Here is a 21,840-nt window from a genome sequence, read left to right as displayed (position 1 = left end):
GGTGGAGAACTTGTAACGCTTTCTGACTTAAAACGCCACTACAGTGGATTTCAGGGCAGCGCGGCGGGAGGGGCGGAAAAGGCACTGGCTGTGGGCTGGAGCTGGGCTCCTCTTCCAGCCTCTTCCTCAGCCGTTTCCAGTTCCGACTGGACTGGGGACATGACCGTGAGGGCCCCTGGAATAGGCCAGTGTGAGGACGTTCTCAGAGCGGCTGACCATCACGTGGCTGTGCCCCTGACAGTCAGCGATCAGCAACCTGCCCACCTGAGGACAGAGGATCTGCCAGCAAATCACCAACGGCAGAGGCCTCCGTGCTTGGGGGCGGGGAGGGCAGCGGGGATGGCTGAGCAGAAGAAAAGACGGACGTTGGTCCCCTCACTAGAACACTCTGTCAGTCATGTGCTACAGAGACCATTCAACAGAAGCGCTGCTAAAACTAAAGCCGGAGGCCAATCAATTCCATAGCTGAGTGTTTTCTACAAATTCAGAATGAGACAGGAAGATAATATATAGGAATGCGCCTTGGCTTTAAAGAAGTTACCTTCAGATGGGGGACCCAAAATAAAATACCTGAATACATTGATACACAAGTGAATACACTGCTGAGCTGAGTTGTGGGACACAAATTCCTGCTTCTGCATGGCAGTGGGGGAAGGCAGGTGGGGGAAGGCAGTGGGGGAAGGCAGGTGGGGGAAGGCAGTGGGTGAAGGCAGGTGGGGGAAGGCAGTGGGGGAAGGCAGGTGGGGGAAGGCAGTGGGGGAAGGCAGGTGGGGGAAGGCAGTGGGTGAAGGCAGGTGGGGGAAGGCAGTGGGTGAAGGCAGGTGGGGGAAGGCAGTGGGTGAAGGCAGGTGGGGGAAGGCAGTGGGTGAAGGCAGGTGGGGGAAGGCAGTCGGGGGGAGTCAGTGGGGGGGAGGCAGGTGGGGGAAGGCAATGGGGGGGGAGGCAGGTGGGGGGAGGCAGGCAGGAGAAGGCAGGTAGGGGAAGGTGGGAAGGGCCTGCTGCACAGATGCAGGAAAGCGGCAGCAATAGGACACCCCTACCCGCTCTGCTGCAGGGGAGAACTGGCCAGGCCTCTGTATTCCCCACCTCCAGGGCTGCCCAGGGACCGGCCGGGTCCTGTCTCCAGCGCCCACTCCCTGACCGCACACTGCAGACCAGAAGGCTGCGGTGCATCACGGCCAGCTGGAACGGCCTGGAGGCACAGCCTGCCGAGGGGACAGAGAAAACAGAGAAAGGGGACTGAGCCCAACTGCCTGCTGAGTGGGGAGGCCTGGGAGCTGCGCTGGTGGAAGGCCAGCTGGAGCCTGGGCTGCAGGGCTGGGTCTGCGGATGCTGCAGTGTTCGGGATGCAGCGTTCTGGCGCATCTGGTGGGAAGAGCGGGCGTGGAGAAAGAGCCCCGCCCCCTGGGCTTGGCCCCGGCATGGCAGCCTGGCTTAGGAAGGGTCAAACTGCCAGCTCCAGAGCGCACTCCCTGCCCCAACGCCAGGCCCTGGTTTCCACCTGCCCCCGCCTGCCCCTGCGGCGTCGGGCAGCAGGGTAACTGGTGAACAGGACCCGGCTCCTGGCTTCGGTTCTGCAGTCAAGCTCAGAGCTTCCTCCCTTCCTCCGGCTGCTCCTGGGCCCCTGGGAAGGACTTCTCAGCCAGAACGTGTCCCCACAGACCTGCAGGAGGCCACATGCCTGGGGCGAGGGATGGACCGAGCAACAGCACCCGTTTCTGGACACGGCGCCTCAGCATCAGCAGCGGCAGGGGGGTCGCTGATCACACCTGCTGCCCCTGAAGACCAAGTGGTGGACATGCCCATGAAAACAGAGGGACTGGACTTGGCAGTGTCGAAATAGCAGGAGCATGAAGAAAAACGAGCAGCTTTGACAGGTTCCTTGCGGGGAGAAGGACCAGGGTTTTTAAACATGTACGGAGCCATCGCACGGAAGATCTGATGACTAGACAGACCCCGTCGGCAGGAACCGTGTCTTGCTGTGTGTGACTGCCCGTGGCTGCACCGGACAACTAACACATGCGGCCAGCGCCGGGACAGTCACGCAGGGCCCGGTCTGAAGGCAGCTATTTATCAGCACCCTCAGGTCTCTTTAAAAAACAGATTCCTGATTTTTCACCCCAACCCGCTGAATGAATCTCTGGATAAAGCCAGAATCTGTTTCTTAACATTCCTGGGCAAGTCTAATAATCGCCCGGGTTAAAACTGTTCTACTTTAACCAGTAGGTTTCTCTTTCTTCTAGAACAACACAGAACCCCAACTACTCAGGGCATTTGTTTTTAATTTTAGAAAAATGTAAAGACATAAATCTGGGGCTCAAGGTGCAACAGCAAGGTGGTTTAACTAACCAACCAGTGAGAGCTGACTGGCACCTGCCTTCCGCATCCCTGACACACGCCTGTGGCCCATCTTTGAACAGGCGCACACGCACCAGGTCCGCAAAGGGATGTGGCCCCGACTGTGGCTGCTCAGGTGGTGCAGCCCCTGGTCTAGGCCAGGTCCCAGACAGACGCCAAGGACAGAGCTGCAGACTCTGGGACAGCTTTGAGCACCTCGCTGACCGAGAGGCAAGGGACCTGACCCAGGCCGGCTGCTGCCAAGGTGGCAAAGCCCCGAGTCCGCCAGCACGCACCGCGGACGCCTGGGGGCACAGTGCTGCTGCCGTGAAGACGTCCAGGCAGAAGGCAGCTCCTGGGCCCACGCGGAGACCACAGAACCTGATGTGTAGAGCTGGGTTCCTGGGTGGGCACAAGCTGGTGCTTAAAATCTGGCTCTCCCAGCACCGACGAGCTCCCAGCCTGAGAAAGACGTGTCCTGGCAGGAAGGGGTGTCCCTCCTGTTCCACTTCTGCAGGACGGCCACCAGGACCTCGGCTGACAGATGCTCCCACCCCCTCCTTCCCCCTCCCCACTGCAAACGCTCAGAAAAATGACACAATCTTCAAAATGACGTAATCTTTGGTCGGCAAAGAGCTGAGGGCTCACCCTTCCCCCAGTGGCCCGTGATGTCCAGCCTCGCCTCCACCCAGCGCATCTCGGCTCCTCCGTCCACGCACCCAGCCCTGAGGATCGATCAGTAGCCACACTCGCAGCAAATGCATCCTACCTCCCGAAGCAGACGCGGACGGAAAGAGACTCATTCGGCACTCTATTTTTAAAAATGCAAGCACGGTAGAAGGCGGCTGTAAAAAGAACACGCCAGCGCCCCGAGCCAAGGCCGACTCCTTCCTCCGGGCCAGGTTCTCACTGAAGCCGGGGTGGAGTGGGGAGCAGGGGGCTGGTCCTCCGATGGCTCTGTCATGCTTGTGAGCTTAGGGCAGAGAAGACTGCAGATCCCCGGCAGGCAGGCAGGGAGATAGGGACTCCCCCGAAAGGAGGCAGGTGTGGGGGACCACACGGACAGGTGGCAACGCCCCAAGGGCTCTGCTATGGTCTGGTCCTTCCTTTAAGGGCCAACCAGCCACGGGAGGGGGAAGGCAGGTCTGCATGATGGTTTGGGGTCTAAGCGCCAGGATCCCTGCGGCAGTTCTCGAGCCTCCCACCCGGGCCTCCTGAACGCTTCCTCGATTATGTCCGAGGTCACGCCCCTCAGAGCAGTTTGAACTGTCCTGAAAGGGATCAGGCACAGGAGCTGTTAAGGGAACACAGGGGAGGGTGTGACAGAGCGCCTGACAGTAACCCGGCTTTTCTCGGGCCTGAGCTCCAGTCCGCCTCGGCTCTATCGGGGCTGGCAGGGCAGGGCCTGTCCTGTAGAGAAGTCTGGGCTTGGACATTCATTGTTTATTCATTAGATGCTGCTCCCTGATCAACTGTTGGCCATCCATCCATCCATCCATCCATCCGACAAACTAAACACCCACTACGCTGGCAGGCGCTGGTTCGACGTCTTGCCCACCACTCCACGGCCTCTCCTTTCTCCTGGGTTTAGCTTCCTTCTTCCTCAAGCACAGTTGAGGCCCGTTAGCGAATAAACTCAGTTTCTTCTTTCTGTACAAATGCCTTTACTTTGTTCTCACTATTGAATGACTTAAGCTGGTTCCTGAAAACTAAGCCAACAACTCCTTTTCCTCAGCACGCTGAAGGCTTCCTCCATCGTAGTCTGGCTTCTGCTGGTACTACTTAGGCATCTGCTGAGTCTCGCTGTGAACCTTGGGGGTATGTCTTCCTCTTAAGCTGCTTTTAAGATGCTCTTCTCCCTTTGGGAACGCCCATTAGACCAGGCTGGGCCCTCTCATCCTATCCTCCGCACTCCCACTTCTCTTCCTTTACCTGCGCATTCTACTTAACTTCTTCGGATCTATTTTCTAGTTCATATAATTCTCTCGTGAGGTGTGTCTACTTTGCTATTTAACATTTCCACTGGGTTTTTAATTCAATGATTAGATCCTGCATTCAAGAGGTTTTATCTGGTTCTGTTTGTAAATAGCCCCTTTTGCCCTGGCCGGCGTGGCTTAGTTGGTTGGAGCATCATCCTGTACACCAAAAGGTTATGGGTTCAATTCCCAGTCAGGGAACATACCTAGGTTACTGGTTCCATCCCTGATAGGAGCATGTATGGGAGGCAATAAACACATCCTCAGGTAACGATTAAAAAAAAAAAAAACCCTTTTAAAATTATTGTCTTATTTTTTCCTTTCCTTTAGCCCGTCAATCATTTTAAATGTTTATATTTTACTAGAGGCCCGGTGTGGTCCCTCGGCCTGGCCTGCGGACTGCGAGAGGGCGCAGGCCAGGCTGAGGGACCCCACCAGTGCATGATCAGGGCCAGGGAGGGACCATGGGAGGGCTCCAGGGCATGTCCGGCCCATTTTGCCCAGTCCCAATCAGCCAGACCCCAGCAGCAAGCTAACCTACTGATCAGTGTCTGTCCCCTGGTGGTCAGTGCACGTCATAGCGACTGGTCGAACGGTTGGACACTTAGCATATTAGGCTTTTATTATATACTAGAGGCCCGGTGCACGGATTCGTGCACTGGTGGGGTCCCTTGGCCTGGCCTGCGCCCTCTCCCAATCCGGGACCCCTTGGGGTATGTTGAATAGCTGGTTTCAGCCCAATCCCCGCAGGCCCAATCCAGACAGGAGGGAGTCCGATCCCCGCAGGCCTGATTCAGACAGGAGGGCGCCCGATCCTGTGCATTGAGCGTCTGTCCCCTGGTGGTCAGTGCGCATCATAGCGACTGGTTGTTCGGTTGCTTAGGCTTTTATATATAGAAAGAATAATCTCTCCTATTAGCTGAAGTTTTTAAATGCTGGAAATCCTTTCTGTTGTGGCTGACTCCTGCTTTAATTTCTGCATGTTTAGCAATTTCCTAGCAAGCGCTCATCATTTGTGGAGATCTTAGGAATCCAAGTGAAAGGGTCATTCTGCAAAAGGCTTGCTTCTCCATCTCCAAGAAGCCTCACTAGTAAGCTTGGGGAGTCCTGAAACATGGGAATTATTTCCTCAAATCCCTTCTATCAGGAAATAGCCCTTTGAGGGGATTTGTATTTCAATTCTATACTTTACAGGTTCGTTAAAACCCAAATCTCTATTATTTTAGGGCCTATTTAGGGGTCCAACCAACACCCCCCAGAGCTGCCACATCAGTAGGCCTGCTCTGCTCTGGCGTTCAAGTCCCTCTTTGAGTTTCTCCCTGTCCCTTTTCTTTCCTACGAGCTCAGCATGCACTCAAAATCTGGCTGCCGTTTACGCAGCATTTCTCCGTGCTGCAGTGGGGGTGGTTCTACATTTGCTCCTCTACCCCGTTAGACTGGAAATGCACTCCCCTGCCCGCTGGCTGCCCATGAGGCTGAAAACGCCCACGCACCCTCATTCCCAAACTTTCTGTGTGGGACCTGTTTGCTCTCTTTGGAAGCTTTAGCCCGTGTTCTGGAATTATACCATGCGCCAGTTAGGACTTTTTCCATTCACCATTCACCATCCCGGAACCCTGTGATCACAATTCTGGAAAGATTTCTGATTTCTCTGACAGATTTCTGTCCTTTATTTTCCCTCTCTTTCTTTCTAGATTGCCTAGATGTCAGAAATTTTTATTTTATTTCCTGGGGGTCTTTGTCAACTATCCCCCTCCCCCTAATACTGTTACTTTCCAATAATTCTTTCTTGTCCTGATTTTGAGAGCATCCTGCTTTATCCCATTGACCTAATATTGGCTTATTTCTCTGAGGACATTCGCTTCTTGTTTGAGGGCTTGTTCTGTCTGCAGCATCAATACTTTGTTTCCTGTGATGCTGGTCTGGCCTTGGCCCTTCATTCATGTTGCGACTTTCCTGCTTACGTCCCGTGATCCCCGGCTGTCCAGTCCTACTTCACAGAGGGCGTAGGTATCTTTGTGGTGCTGGGACAGCTCTGTATCTTGATTGCTGCGGCGCTCACATGAAACTACATGTAATAAAATGGCACAGAACTGCACACACACGTGCACCAATGCCATGCCCCCAGTTTGATGCTCTCCATGGTTATGTAAGATGTACCCACGGGGGACACTGGATGAAGGGCACAGGGGACAACTCCATACCATTTTTGCAGCTCCCTGCGAATCTATAATTATTTCAAAATACAAAGTTAAAAATGGCGATCAAAAGCTGACAGAAGCCTGTGAGCACAGAGGCTTTGGGCTGGGGAGGAGCGCACTGGCTTCTGCTGTTTGAGGGGCTGCAATGCCAGTGGCTGCAGGTCTGTCCCCACTTCACTTTCCCCAGACGGGCCTCCTCCACCCCGCCTCACGCTGGGTCGCAGCTTGCTGGGAGCAGGCGGGACAGGGCTGGGACCCCCTTTCAGGGCAGAGACTTTCACGAATCCCTTTCAGTTCCGTGTTGTGCCCTCTGCCTGAGGCACTTCAATCCGGAGTCTCTCTGGTCCGTTTCTCAGAGCATAACCCTCCGCGCTCTCTGGGCAGAGGGGAGCGGTATTCTCTGGTTTGCAGAAATGAAGAGGCAACGTGGGGAGTGTAATCTCCCAGTGCGGACTCTCACCTAATCCCTGTGTTTAGGCCCAAACCTCACTGCCGTGTGGGCAACAGACAGCAGGTGCCTCCCGTCCCCCAGGGTCTCTCGGCAGCACCAGCGGTCCAGCGTGCTCCGCTCTGCGCAGTTTCCGCCCACTTCCCATCTTCCCAAACTTGAAATCCTTTGTCTATTGCTGTCTTCTCTTCCATTCTTTGTCCTCTGGCTTCGTACTTTAAGATAAACGGTTTACTGTGGCTTCAGCAGAGTCTCTGGAGGAGGTGGCGGAAGTGAATCTGCCATGTTTCCCTAAGGACGCCAGCCAGAGGTCTCAGCCTAACGCTGCACATACCACCATGGGACGCATTTGAAGATGGAGAGATGACAGTAAGTCAACAAAAACCAGAACTCACAAATTCAAGGCTCAGAAGAGCTGAGTTTCGCCTCTCAGCTACTTGGTTCGGAGGCCGGTTCGTGTTCCACGGCTCCCAGAGCTGCTGTTCTGAGCTGCAGTGGGGCGGGGGGGACGCACAGCTCCAGCAGGACTCGGCAAGGGCTCCCAGTCTGCTCCTGCAAATGGCTCTGGTTTCCAGTGTCCAAGGCACGCAAAGTCCACCGGCTGCTGTGATGGAGCCATGACGGCAGGAGCTGACCCAGGCCAAGGCTGGGCTCTGGGAGGAAGCCTGCCGTGTCATGAGGCAGGCGTGGGTGAGCAACACTTTACACACGTGCAAAGTTAAATCAGATTCTTAAATGCTAAACTAGAGGCAATCACCGAGAAAGTCCCCAAACACAACAGCAGCGCATGGCCGCTCGCAGACTGACCCGCTCAGGATGGAGGGTCTGTGAGCCCCCGTGGCCAGGACGCACTCCCCACGCTCAGGCCGCACTGCCCAGCACACAGGAGCTCTCCCCGCTCTCACTCCGCCACGTCTCAGACCCGCCGAACGGATACAGAAACGACCGTTACCGAAGTCCACTTGTGTTGCTCGCCAAGCATTTCACCGTCCCACCGCAGAAGGAATGTTCCAGTCCAGGCTCTGAGAGAGCAGAGAAAACGGACGGGATGGGCTCTGCCTCTGAAAAGCTGGCATGGTGGCCGGCGCACTCTGGTGCACGTGACTGGTACCTATTTGAAAGCTGCCCCGCCCGCTGTCCCAGAAGACCCATGGCACCCCCTTTCCATACAGGTGACTGCGGAGCTCCAGCTGCACAGCAACTAGAACTGGTTCCTGGAGGGAGTTAATGTGAAGCCCTAAAGCATACTTAACTAGGAAGGAGGTTACACCCCAACATAACGCCAGACGCCAGGCACAGACCCAATGACAGCACGGGCACCCACCACGGGAGGGGGCGCTCACCTGCCAGGCTCTGAAGGACAGAGAAGGCCCAAGGGCAGGGCCTACGGGACAAGCCAACAAATAAGCCAGTTAAAAACCAGAGGGTTTCCTTGAAGAGCCATTTCTCCAAAGAAGATACACAAATGGCTATAAGCCCAGGAACAAGCTGCTCGGCACCGCTGGTCACCAGGACAGCGCACCCCACATCACAGGGAGATCCCTCACGCCCGCTGGGACGGCTACAGTCCAGAGACCCACAACGAGCAGAGGGGGAGGAGGGGGAGAAACGAAGCCTGGCGCCTGCTGGCGGGAATGTGAAGGGATGGGCCTCTGGGAAAGTCTGGCAGCTGCTCAAAAGGTTACCACAGAGCTACCACATTACCCGGCAAGTCCCCTCCTGGGAGCAGCACCCGAGAGAACGGGCAGTACATGTCCGCACACAAACCACTCAAAGCGGCCCCCGAGGGGAGCCAGCCTGTGCCCCGCACCTCACGAAAGGATACACAAAACGTGGCATCTCCACGCCACGGAATATTGACTACCCGGCCACGAACAGGAATGAAGGACGGATGCTGCTCCAACGTGAAGGGACCTTGAACGCGTGCTCGGCGAAAGAAGCCAGGCATCACAGGCCACACAGTGTACGTTTCCATTTATACGAAAAGTCCAGGACAGGCAAACCCCTGGTGACAGGAAGTGGTGCCAGGGGCTGGGAGAGGGGGCAAGGCGGTGTGACTGCTAATGGGCTAGGGGTTCTTTGGGGGTGATCTGTTCTAACTCTAGACAGTGATGGTGGGTGCACAAGTCTCTGAATATACTTTAATTGTATACTTTGAGAGGGTGAATGTTATGGTGTGAGTTATACCTCAATAAAGCTGTTTGGCTTCTTTTTTTAAGGCAACTCGGGTTAAGCTGCAATTAATGACTGCCTGGTCCCCAGGTACTGAGTAGGAGGTTTTCTTAGCTGTATGTCCTGAATCATAGTGTAAATCAGATTTTATTTTTCAAGTTGAACACCAGAACCAGTCTCCAGTGTAACTGAGTCACCAGAAAACTAAAATCAGCACCTCTAACAGCCTCTACTGCTCAGAAATCAGATGGTGGGCTTTTCTTTCCTTTAGTCTTAGTGTCTTTGACCATTTGTGGCTTCCATCAATCTTAAGCTCAATCACTGAGCCGCTCGGGCCTTAGTTCCTTGACTCTAGCATAAGGGGGTCAAACCACATCCCCCAGCCCCACCTCCCTGGGCCCAGACACACTCAAGCCCAGGACACAGCCCGCACCCCTCATCCCAGGGCTGCTCCGCGCGCTCAGCAGCTGCACGTCTCTCCCCTTCCCACGTTCCCAGCACAGAAGAGGCGAGCTCAACCGGCTCCTACGGGAGGATGTGCGGATCCCACCAGGAAACTCACACGAGCATGCCCGCTTGCCAAGGGCTGTCAGCGGAGGCCTGACAGCCGCTCCGCCGACAGCCATCAGCCATCCGATAACTGAGGCTGAGAGGGCGCTCCCGCCAGGTTGTGAGGTTACCGCCAGCACCCTCTGAACTCTGGGGGCTCCTGCATATGACACCGGTGCTTCCCTCAGGCCCCTCAGGCCCAGCCAAGGCCCCGAAGGAGAGCTGGGTGGTGAACTGGGGAGGCTTTCTTTAGCTGCATTCCAGCCACGTCCTGGGGAGCTGGGCCAGGAGTGATCTCAGTTTCTGCTGGGTTTCAACACCAGGGGCGACTGCATCTCGACCACGAGGGACACGGCCCTCGCCTCGCTCTAGCCTCGCCCGGTGAGCTCGCGCTCTGCCTGCGGAGCTTCGGGAGGGAAGTTGCTAAAACAGCAAACTACAATATGGTGCATTTTGATTAATCTGCTCTTCTTAGCATTAGGATGCCCGCATGTCCCAGACCTGGGGTGATTACGCATAGGGCTCTCAAAGAGCCCAGCTTGAGCAGTAAATTCCATGGCCAACCTACGTGAGGGGGACATGGCAGCTGGCAAGCGGCCCCTCTGCTCCAGCACAGACCACGGAGGCCGGGGAAAGGCTAAGGATACTGTGTAGGTAAGCAGGAGCAATCTGGCCACTCACTGAAATGCTTCCACCACTCTACACGTGAGCTACACGGAACAAAAGCTTTTACAGAGAGAGAGCTTTGTTTCTCAGGAAGCTCCCAACCCAGGGAGAGAGAATGCAAGGGTGCATCTGAGTGCAGGGGGTGTCAGAGGCAGGGAACAGCCCCACTGACTGGGCACACGGATTCGCTGGAGTCAACTGAAGAGGCAGGAGGTAAAGCATGGAACGTAGGTAGGAGCTGGAACGTAGGCAGACAAGAGGCAGTCACTGGGGGGTCAGCTGTGGGGCTACAGCTGGGCGGACGGAGGGCCTGGAGGCAGGGAGACCAGGTGAGACCCGTCCAGGCACAAGGCCGTCAGGGAGCAGACCGATGTTGTAGGGAGAAAATATGGAGGATGTTAAAAGGCATTTTGAGCAAAGATTTTATGTCAAATTAGATTAGAGGCCTGGCACCAAAGGCACACATCAAAAGCAAAAAGAAAAATAGGCGTTTAGACTTCATGAAAATTTTTAAATATTATGTATCAAAAGACACTATCAGCCCAACTGGTATAGCTCAGTGGCTGAGCATCGACCCATGAACCAAGAGGTCACTGGTTCGATTCCTGGTCAGGGCACATGCCGGGGTTCAGGGCTCAACCCCCAGTAGGGGGTGAGCAGGACGCAGCCAGTTGATGGGTCTCATAATTGATGTTTCTATCTCTCTCCCTCTCTGAAATCAATGAAGACATTTTTTTAAAAAAAAAAAAAGACACTATCAACAGAATATAAGGGACACCCACAGAATAGGAGAAAACATTTGTGAATCAATTATCTAATAAATGACTAATATCCAGAATATGTAGAGAATTCCTAAAACTCAACAATTAAAAGACCAAGCAACTCAGTTAAAAAATGGGCGAAGCACTTAGATAGACATTTCTCCGAAGATATACAAGTGACCAACAAGCATGTGAAAAGATGTCCAACATCACTAATTATTGGGGAAATGCAAATCAAAACTACAATGAGACACACCTCACACCCATTGGGATCGCTACTATCAGAAAAACAGAAAATAACAAATGTCGACGAGGATGTGGACAAAATAGAACCCTTGTGCACTGTTGGTGGGAATGTAAAATGGTACAGCTGCTGTGGAAAACAGTGTGGCAGTTCTACAAAAAAACAGAAATAGATTGATCACATGATCCAGCAACTGCACTTCTGGGTATATACGCAAAAGCATTCATGACGAGATCTTTTTTAAAAATATATTTTTATTGATTCCAGAGAGGAAGGGAAAGGGAGAGAGAGAGAGAAACATCAATGATGAGAGAGAATCATTGATTGGCTGCCTCCTGCACACCCCCTACTGGGGATTGAGCCAGCAACCCAAGCACCTGCCCTCGACTGGAATTGAACCTGGGACCCTTTGGTCTGTAGGCCAAGGCTCTATCCACTGAGCCAAACCAGCTAGGGCCATGACAAGATCTTGAGGAGATATTTGCGTATCCAGGTTCATAATAGCACTATGCACAATAACTAGAACATTGGAAGCAACCCAAGTATGCAACGACAGATGAATGGAGAAGCAAAAAATAGCATATACACCCCACAGAATATTACTCAGCCTTAAAAAGGAAGGACATTCTGACACAAGCTACAACATGGACAAAGCTTGAGGACATTGCGTGAAATGAGCCAGTAATAAAAAGACAAATACTGTACAATTCCACTTAATAAAAATCACAAACTAAGTAGAACGGTGGTTGCCAGGGGCTGGAGTGAAGGAGAATGGGTATGCGTTTCAGTTTTACAAGACAAAACGTCATGGAGGTGGGGGTGGTGATGGTTGCACATTATGAAGGTATTTAATAAGGTGGTAAATTTTATGTTATGTGTATTTTGCCACAATAAAAATATATTTTATTCTATTATTTTAATTTTCTTTTAATCCTCACTCAAGGATACTTTTTTTTATTGATTCTAAAGAGAGAGGGAGGGAGAGAGAAACATCGATGTGAGAGAGAAACACTGATCGGCTTGGCTGCCTCCCACCATGTGCCCTGACAGACATCTAACCCACAACCCTTGGTGTATGCGGCAACGCTCCAACCAGCGTAGCCTAGCCACTCAGGGCAAAAGATCCTTTTTAAGAAGAGGAAAATGTGAGCCTGGGGCCAGGGGGCCGATTGTAAATGACGGCCAACGCTCTGCGTTTAGAAGACCACGCAGGAGTGTGCAGAGGTGAGCACCAGCACGCCCGCTCCCAGCTCCCGCGTCAGGAGAACGCACTCACACACACCGCACACGGACCAAGCGCTCGTGATGGCCGGTGATCAGCAATCACTGGCCAAGTCTTTAACTTTTCTCTCCGTTTGGAAATGTCTCCCAATAAAGTTAGAAGAAACTTTTTAAGAGTGAGTGCCGCAGCCTTGGGGAAGGGAGAGCCACTACACTCCTCAGCGGGTGCACCCCAAAGCCTGGGTTCCAGAGGCCACGGTGGAGCTCGCGAAGCAGCACGGGAGTGGGTGGAGGGCGGCCCGTCTACATGCAGGTACCAGCCGGGCTACAGGAGCGAGCAGCGCACTGAAGACAAGACGGCGAGGAAGAGGGGAGGAAGGAGAGCTCGGACCTCTGGAAATGTCTGAGAGAGGTAAGAGGAAAAAGGCAAAAGAGAAAAATCCAGGACAGTAAAGGGAACCCACCGGAATAAAGTTTCCCTTTCAAGAGGACCAGCCATATCGATCAGGCTGATGGGCCAAAGGGTCAGAAACGGGGAAGTCGGGAATGCAGGGCCGGCAATGCACTAGTCTTCCGTGACCGGCAGGAGAGCCGTCCATGCCAGAGGCGGAGAGGCAGGTGGGGTGTGCAGGTCACGAGGATACGGAGGCAGACACCGTCCCCACCAGCTGGGACCCTCCTTCCCACCAAGCACGCCGAGGGGGAGGGCGAGGGGGAGGAGGAGGGCGGGGAAAGATGCTCTCTCTTCTTTGCTGGAAGATGACATCACCGACGTCAGGGCCCTGGACTCCCTTAAGTAATTAACAGCCGGCGCAGCAAGCAGAGGTCGTGGGGGAGGGGGAGGGGGCTTTCAGCAGGAGCACGCCAGGTCCCGACGCTCCCGGAGCCATACGGAGGACGCAGAGCAGATGTGTCCGAGGTCCTTCCCGTCCACACCCTGGGGGGCAAGTGCAGTCCCGCGGACGTGCCCATCCCTGGCTCCGGCCCTCCCCCAGCACACCTCCCTCAGAAAGGACGGGAACTGGAGAGGAGCCTCAGAGGCGGCAGGAAAGGAGCGCTCCCTGCAGGATGCAATAGAAGAGGCTCCTTCCCAAGGCTGCTCCGGCCAGCTGCGGCCAGCTGCGGGTTTCAACTTTATTGCGGGGCAGGAGTGACTGCCCTCCCCCTTTTTAGTGTCTCAGATTCAAAACTGTTAATTGTCGTAGTTAAAATGCATCTTCTCCATATACAGCCATGCTATTCATTAAACAAGGTGACCTGGTTAGTGTCTTCATCCTTTGACTGAGCTACAGAAAAGTACATGTTTCCGTCTCTTGAAATATGCAAACAAAAAAAACCCCACAACCAAATATTCAACAAGATTTAACCCAAAAAGGACATTCATTCCAGTACCTTCTGCCTCACTGAATACTTCTGAACAGTAGAATAGCATTTGCCTCCATGTTGAAGTCACAAAAACATGCATTTCACAATCCTGCTTCAAAAGAACGCCGTACACCTGTGCTAAGACTGACCGCAGACCCGCTGCGCACAGCCCGCCTGGGTGGAAGGACATGAGGACAGGACACCCTGGCCGCAGAGCCCAGCTGAGGAGCCGAGCAGGGGCACACAGCCTGGGAGTCGGCAAACCCAGAGGGCTGTCCGTGACCATGATTCCTTTTATTCTGAGCTACACATTTCAGCAAGCATGCTGCTCCTCCCTGTCCGTAACCACACGTCAGGTGGTCCCTAACAGAGCCCCTGAGGCTGGCGGAAATGTCAGAAACAGGCAATTCGCGATGTGTGTCCCGCTCGGTAAGCTGCAAATGTGGATGCGGCAGCATTAAAACCATGACCTTCTCAGGACTTGGCCAGGGGAGCCTCAAGGAGGAGCTACAGTTAAAAGAGCAAAATCCTAGTAAATATTAGCAACAGCATCTTGTAAGCAGAAAAAGCACTTTATACATGCAGGGTCCGCCTGTGAGGATCCATGTAAATTAGCACCCTCCCAGCCCCATCCAGAAACAGGCTCATCTCTGGGCAGAGAAACTGAAAGCTTCTACCAATCAGAACAGGAGCACAGATCATGTTCTCCCGGGTTAAAACTACAGGACGGCTCTTTAAGAGAACGCACTCATCACAGATACTGCCCTAAATCCAACTCTGAGGGGACCACGGGGGCAGCTGACACCGACATGGCCCAGCTGTGATGGCAATTCACGCTCCACACTCTAACCACAGCCCCAGAGTGCCACTGCATTCCACGGGGCCTGTGGGTGAAATAAAACAGTAAGAAAGGGAGGGAAAGTTCCTCATGATAGAACAGGAAGATGAAAGAGAAAAGCAGGGATCACAGTGAAGCGGGGACGGGAGGGCACAAAAAGGCCTTTCACGTCCTAAAGCAAAATTAGGTGGAGAGCGCGCAGTCAAGTTCAGGGCAACTGCAGGGAAGGAACTGGACCTGGGCAGGACGCAGCCTCTCGCCACGGCGTCCTTCTGAACCTGTCTCATGACTCAGCATTCCCAGAGGGAGGTGACAACAGCCGCCAGAGGGGCCGGAGGTGGCGGGTTTCCTAACCCGGGCCACTTCCAAGGCAGCACAGAATAATGCCACTTCCCCGACTCCATTTGCTCCGGGAGGTGGAGGTGGGGACAAACCAGTGTTGCAATGAATCGGACTCAGAGGGTGCACTCCTTCGCCATCTAGGGCCTCTGCAGAAATGAAAAGTACTCTCTGGCAGGTATTTTGAAATGGCTGAGGGGCCAGGGAAGGACAACTAGAGCAGAAAGCAGCACAGCGCAAGTGCAAATGCGGTGTTTCTCCCATCCTGCTGCCCAGCCGTGACCCCCCTCCCGAGCGGGCACACCTTCCCCCACCCCAGCACTCTCCTCTCTCCTCACCTGAGGTCATCCTCCCCCACTAGGATTTAAGTGTGGAAAGCCTGGATGAGTCATGCCCACCACAGGGCATGTGCCTCAGGTTTGATCAGGGTATTCAGACGCTGTAATGATCTATAAATCCTCAACTTAAACACCGTCAGGTGAGGCACACTATCTTTACTTCCGTTTGTGTTCAGGTTACTCCACTCATTAGCAGTGTGACATTGGAGGAGTTACTTAACCTCTCTGGTCCTCAGTTTCCTCCTCAGAAACATGAGAAGAATAGGACCGAATTCACAGGGTTGTCCTGCGTATTGAGTAATACACATAAGCACTTGAGCACCTGGCACACTAGATGTCTGTTCTTATTATTTTCTTAAAATACAAAAGCAATACTCTACCATCCTTATAATTCACAATCTCGTCACCTGTCATTCAGGAATTTCAGAAGATGCCTTCCAGATGCTGGGAAATATGCACACTCAGGTATTCATCCCCTCCCCTCCTGGAGGTGGGTGGACTTTAGCAGGTGTTACTTTAAATGCGCATGACTGAATTTCTTATAAGGTAACAAGAGTGAAGCTCATGAGCATTTACAGAAGAGGCGTAATAAAGAACTCAAATCTGTAATCCACCAGGTCACAAGCAACACCACATCGATGGGAACTGATGCCTCTTTGGTGTAGCACCGCCCTGTGACACCCGGGAGTGATCTCCTGAAGGGCGGGGCTGGTTCTGGTTGATGGACATCAGGATGACAGCTGCTAACAACCAAGTGGCCGCCCCAGGCCCCACCCACCCACACTTCTGGTTATTCCACCTGCGCAGGCTCCCTTATGGGGCTAGAAAAATCTCGTGTTTTATAGCAGAGAAAACGAAGCAGTGAGTAAGCCAAGGTCATTCAGAGCAGGTGACAGCCAGGAAGAGCACCCAAGGGTTTTGACTTCCAATCACAGGACACAAACACCCGTCCCTCCTCGGATGAAAGTGCCCTAGAGTCAGGCGACAAGCTAGACGGAGGCGCCAGGAAGGCCTGAGTCCCAGGAGCCGGGAGGGGGAAACCAAAGGACCAAGAATAAAATCCCAGAGCAGCTCAGAGCCTGTAAGCGCTGGGATCCTATCTGAATACCGTACAATGAGGTGCATTAGCCCTGCAGCTTGGGTAACCTTACATAGCTTCTGCCTATTAGTTCATTAGAGCAATTGCTCCTAATGGGTCCGGCACCTGGGCAGATGAGGCCAGCACGCTTCACAGGCTGCGATGCTGCACCTCAACAGCTTTCCCCAGGGGAACGCGGGCCTGAGGAGGAGCCAAAAATAAAGCGAAAAGCCAATTCCCGAGGGGCCCGTCATCAGGGATGTTTTACACACACACGGCAGGGTGATCACGGCCACGGCCCTAATTTACAGACATTACATCTCAAGCCAGCTGAGACCCTAAGTGTTATGGCAGCTTAAAGCAAGAGAGCACACAAGAGAGGGGAGAGCTAACGCGTGAACAGGACACCCCGGACCTGGACTGAAGCACAGCTGTCTTCCTCGCAGGGGCGGGGCCGCGGGGCCCAACCGTGGCAGGTGAAGCCAGAAGACCCGCCGAGGCTGGCCAGGGCTCAGGAAGGCAAGAGGCTGTCGGTACTTGACTTCAATCAGAACCTTCACCAAAGGACTACCGCTGGTGGGGAGGAGCAAGTCCCGGCAAGGAGATCGGTGGCCAAACGCGAAAAGTTTCCAGTGGATAAATCCGCTACCACGCTAAGGGGTCAGGAGAGGGAGGAAGCCCTACAGGCTTACCCTGGGCTGCTGGAACCTCAGGAACTAAATCATAAGTTCCACAGTTTTAAGGCAAAGCTACGACTTTTATTTCTGTTGATTAAATTTATGGAGTGGCCAGGAAGGGGGAGGACTCATGAGCCAGCCTCTTCCCCTCTCTTTTTGAAATTTGTTCATCAAAAAAAGGTTAAAAGACATTAGAGAGTAATATTAAGCCTTTATTCATTGCCCACCAAATTAACATGAAAACAACAAAAATGGCCCTAGCCAGATTGGCTCAGTGGCTAGAGCGTTGGCCTGCAGACCAAAAGGTCCCGGGTTCGATTCCCATCAAGGGCAACACACGTACCTTGGTTGCAGGCTCCTCCCGGGCCGGGCCCTGGTCAGGGCTTGTGCAGGAGGCAACCAATCGATGTGTTTCTCTCACATCAATGTTTCTCTCTGTCTTTCTCTCTCTCCCCCACTCTCGCTAAAAATCAATGGAAAAATATCCTCGGGTGAGGATTGACAACAAAACGAAACAAAGTACAAAAATGCTCCACAGCCGACTACTCCACATTACAAGGACACTGTTTTACAAGTTCCAGTAGGTGCCCTGGCTGCTGTGGCTCAGTTGGTTGAGTGTCACCCTGTGTACCAAAAGATCACCGGTTTGATTCCTGGTCAGGGCACATGCCCAGGTTGTGGGCTCAATCCCTGGTCGGGGTGCGTGCAGGAGGCAGCCGATAGATGTTTCTCTCCCACATCAATGTTTCTCTCGCTCTCTTTCTCTCTCAAATCAATAAAAACATATTACACACACAAAAATTCCAATAGGTGAAAATTTTAAAAAGAAATGTTTCCTCAGACTGTCACTACATTATTCTACCAATAACGGGGTTCTCAAATCTCATAGCCACATTAGTGATGTGGGAGACATCAGGACCTAAATGCTGTCTCGGTCTCATGCTCTCTCCTTGACAGCACGCTGCCACCTCCACGGATTTATAAGGCGTGGGTGGGAGGTGTGAAGGAAACTCTCCCTAAACCACAGCGCTCACCCTACCACCCTAGTCCCCACCCTACCACCCTAGTCCGTAGCCAGAAGCAAAACAGGAGCCACGTTCAGCTCACCCGGGCCACATGCGGCTCCTGCTAACAGAGCTTACCTGCCAGGAATGAATGTCCTCCCCGCACAAACCTATCCCCAAGTCCTAAAGGAAGGCCTGGGCCTGCCACCCGTGCCTCCACTTCCTAGAATTCCTCCGCCCCTGGCTTTTGCTAAGCCCGGAAGCCACAGAAACACTGCCACTGGAGCCCCCAAAAATGTCAACCAATTCAACACAAGTCACAAGAGTGCAGCTTCAACATGAATCCAAGCTGGTGCCTTCAAGTCATTTTCTGTTTAGTTCCAAAATCGGTATTTTAAGTCAAACTTTGTACAACTACACATGGTGGGGGAGAGGCAGAGGGAACAGAACTGTAAACAAAGTGAACCACCAAAACCAAGATGTACAGGAGCAACCGATGAGCATGGCAGCTCCGGGGAGTGAGCGGGCCTGCTCCCCGAACCCCGTCACGCGAGGGGCATTGCGGAGTCGCCAACCTCTAGAGAAGATGGTTAGGGAAAAACATTTTTTTAAAGCCCCTGCAAAGATACTGGCAACCATCTGCTGCTAAGACAGTGCACAAACAGTACCTCGAGCAAAAACCTCTCCCCGACAAGACAATACTGGGGGTCCTTCTTAACAAGAACGCTGCTGCAAAAAGAATTATCCTCCAGAGCAGGCGTCCTCAAACTATGGCCCGCGGGCCACATGCGGGTGTTTTTGCCGTTTTGTTTTTTTACTTCAAAATAAGGTATGTGCAGTGTGCCTAGGAATTTGGTCATAGTTTTTTTTAAACTATAGTCCGGCCCTCCAACGGTCTGAGGGACAGTGAGCTGGCGCCCTGTTTAAAAAGTTTGAGGACCCCTGCTCCAGAGACTTGACACAGGGACTTATCGTCTTCCCTGGTTTGCATTTCTCTGAGGGGCGGCCGGGTCCTGCGTGTGGATGTCTGTGTCTCTGGTGGATGCGCGAGGGCGAGGGTGGAAAAAAGACGCTGCGGGTCTCAGCGGTCACTCCTGCCACTGGGAACTGGATCGCAGGCTCTCTCTGCCCAAACCCTCGCCACAGACCCCCTCTGTCACGTGGCACGAAGCCCCAGTCCTGCCCCGTGTCTCCCCGCATGTGTGAAACCCAGATTAACTTCTGACCTGCCCTCCCCGTCCCCAGCTAGGACCTCTCCGTCCCAGGCAGCTCAGACAACCTGGTCCTGCTTCTTGCTTGGAAATGTTTTCTGGAAGGGGAGGAGGAGGACACGGGGAGGAGGGCATGGAGAAGGGGTGAGAGATACAGGGCTGCGTGTGTGAATCACTGATAGGAAGTCACACTCAGGAAAACAAGACGTGAAAAGCCACCACACCAACCTTGGGTCAAGGTTTCAGGTTTCTGACGATAAACCCTTGGCTGGGTAAAACTGCAATATTCACCAGCCTCACCGAAATACCAAATGGGAGTCTGATGTCTGCTTACAGCCTCAGGTCAAAAATCAAAACAAAACACACACACACACACAAACAAAAACCCTTCAGGTTCCCAAAGGGTGGAGTGGAGCTCCTCCGTCCAAGGTTCTCTAGTCTTTTCCCCCAAGAAGTCCAACTGCACTTAGGAGTCATCGATCCGGGGCAGCTGTCACAGCCCCCTCCCCCCGCACTGCTAATGCCCAGGCTCCGATCGGCAGTGATTCCACGCACAAAGTTCCCGCAGCCACGGGAAGGAGGCACCAAGGTAAGGCAGGAAGGGGCTCGGTTACCGCACCCAGGCTAACGCATTCTGCAATCTGGTGAACTTGTGGGGGTTTTTCTGTCGCCCGGGGGTTTCACCTGTGTCTCGGCCTGGGCATGCCCACACCCCTCCCGGCAGGCACCGGCCGGGATGCACAATGCGGCATGTGGCTCCTGGGGGTCGGCGAAACGCCGCACCGGTGTCATGCCCGGCGCGCCTCTGAGCCCGAGCACCCCCAGGGCGACCGGGCAGTGGCCCCACGTACATAACCTTGAGGCCCACACCGCACCACAGCATGGCTCCGGATCCCTTCGCGCGGGGAGCCCGGCGCCCGGCGGCCCAGGGCTGGTGCAATGACTTTGCACGGGCGCGTCCCCTCCGCCGAGGCCGGTCCTCCCACCTGGGCCCACGGCGGCAGCACCTCCCCTCCCGGCCCCGGCCCCCGGCTCTGCAGGCAGGTGCCCCTCCGCCGGCCCCGGCCCCCGCCCCCGCCCCCGCCCGGCGGGCCCGCCGCACCTTGGTCTCCTTCACGTGCTGCTTGACGCCCTCCGGGTACCACTGGACGCGCACATAGCCGCGGCGCAGCGGGCTGGCCCGGCCCTCCTCGTGGCCCGCGCCCCCCGCCTCGGAGCAGCCCGAGCTCCCGCGGCCCTCCTCCTCGCCCTCCGAGTCCGAGTCCTCGCCGTGGATGAGGCGCACGAGCCCGAAGTGCACGGAGCCGCGGTAACGGCCCGACACCAGGTCGTGAGAGAACAGCAGGCGCTGCGAGCCGGCTTCGGGGCCGGAGTCCGAGGACGGCCCGGAGGCCGAGTCCGGGGCGGGCGCCGGGGCCGGGGCCGGGGCCGGGGCCGGGGCTGTGTCTGGGGTCGGGGCCGGGGCCGCCTCAGGAACCGCGGCCGGGGCCTGGGCGGGAGCCGGGGCTGCAGGCGCGGGCGCTGCGGGATCCGCCATAACTGCTCTGCGCGAGTCTCCGGCGGCGGCGGAGGTGGCGGCGGCGGCCCAGACACGGGGAGGCGTGGCCAGCCGGCGCGGGGGCGGGGCCACGACGCGCTGACGTGGCCCGACGTGCCGCCGTCGTCAGGGAGCCGAGATGCGGTTGCTAGGAGCTACCGCCCGGTCGCTAGGGGACGCTGGAGATGTTGCGGGAGCCTGGGGGAAAGGAAGGACTCCACGAGGGCGGGGCGGGGCCAGAGGGATAAAAGCGGAGGAAGCGGGAAGGGGTGGAGGCCGAGGTGGAGGAAGCGGAGTGGTCGCCGAGGGGAAGGGGCGGGGCGGAGGTGGGGCGGATGCTGTCAACAACAGCTCCCTGGGCGTCTCTAGCCTCCTACCCGGGACCGGAAAGAGCAAGACCGTCCCTGCCCTCTGGGTGTTTACAATCCAGTTGGGGAGACAAAACATACACATTAAATAGTTAAAAAGCGACTCCATGTCAGCGTGTAAGCAAGGCTTTAATAGGCTTGTATAGAGTGTATCTAGAATATATTGAATTAGGAAATTCCATGCAAAGCTTGGAAGGTGATGACTCCTTAGGGACTGATCTAGACGTGGGTGAAGGAGGCCCAGAGAAAAATCAGAAAAGATCAAGTTTTAGTGATTCCTGCGGTTTGCCTATAAATCTACCTAGATGAGTTCAAAGCTCCATGAGGCTTTTTATGCGTGGCGAGAGGTAAGATAGCCAGCTAGTTAGGAGTGGGAGTCACAGATTCTAATTTTTGTCATTGACACTGATCTTATAAAGGTAGGCGAGCTGATAAACTTCTTTTCACCTTCATGTTCTCGTCTGTAAAATAGAGGTGATAATAGCAGTATCTGTCTCATCAGATGATTGG

General features: G+C 54.5%; 1 protein-coding gene across 1 annotated transcript in view; it reads right to left on the bottom strand.

Moving 5' to 3' along the window:
* The window catches only part of UBE2O (ubiquitin conjugating enzyme E2 O), a 37,199-nt gene extending 16,168 nt beyond the window's left edge, over positions 1-21,031 (bottom strand). Inside the window, exon 1 of the mRNA XM_079797890.1 lies at positions 20,528-21,031. Coding sequence (XP_079654016.1) covers positions 20,528-20,962 — 435 coding nt within the window. The 5' untranslated portion in view covers positions 20,963-21,031. The remainder of the gene's footprint in view (positions 1-20,527) is intronic.
* Positions 21,032-21,840: the final 809 nt, after the last annotated feature.

This window comes from Cnephaeus nilssonii (genome assembly GCF_951640355.1).
Source record: "Cnephaeus nilssonii genome assembly, chromosome: 19".
NCBI lineage: Eukaryota > Metazoa > Chordata > Mammalia > Chiroptera > Vespertilionidae > Cnephaeus > Cnephaeus nilssonii.
The sequence above is the reverse complement of the archived record's forward strand: the minus strand, read 5'-3'. Positions and strand labels throughout refer to the sequence as shown.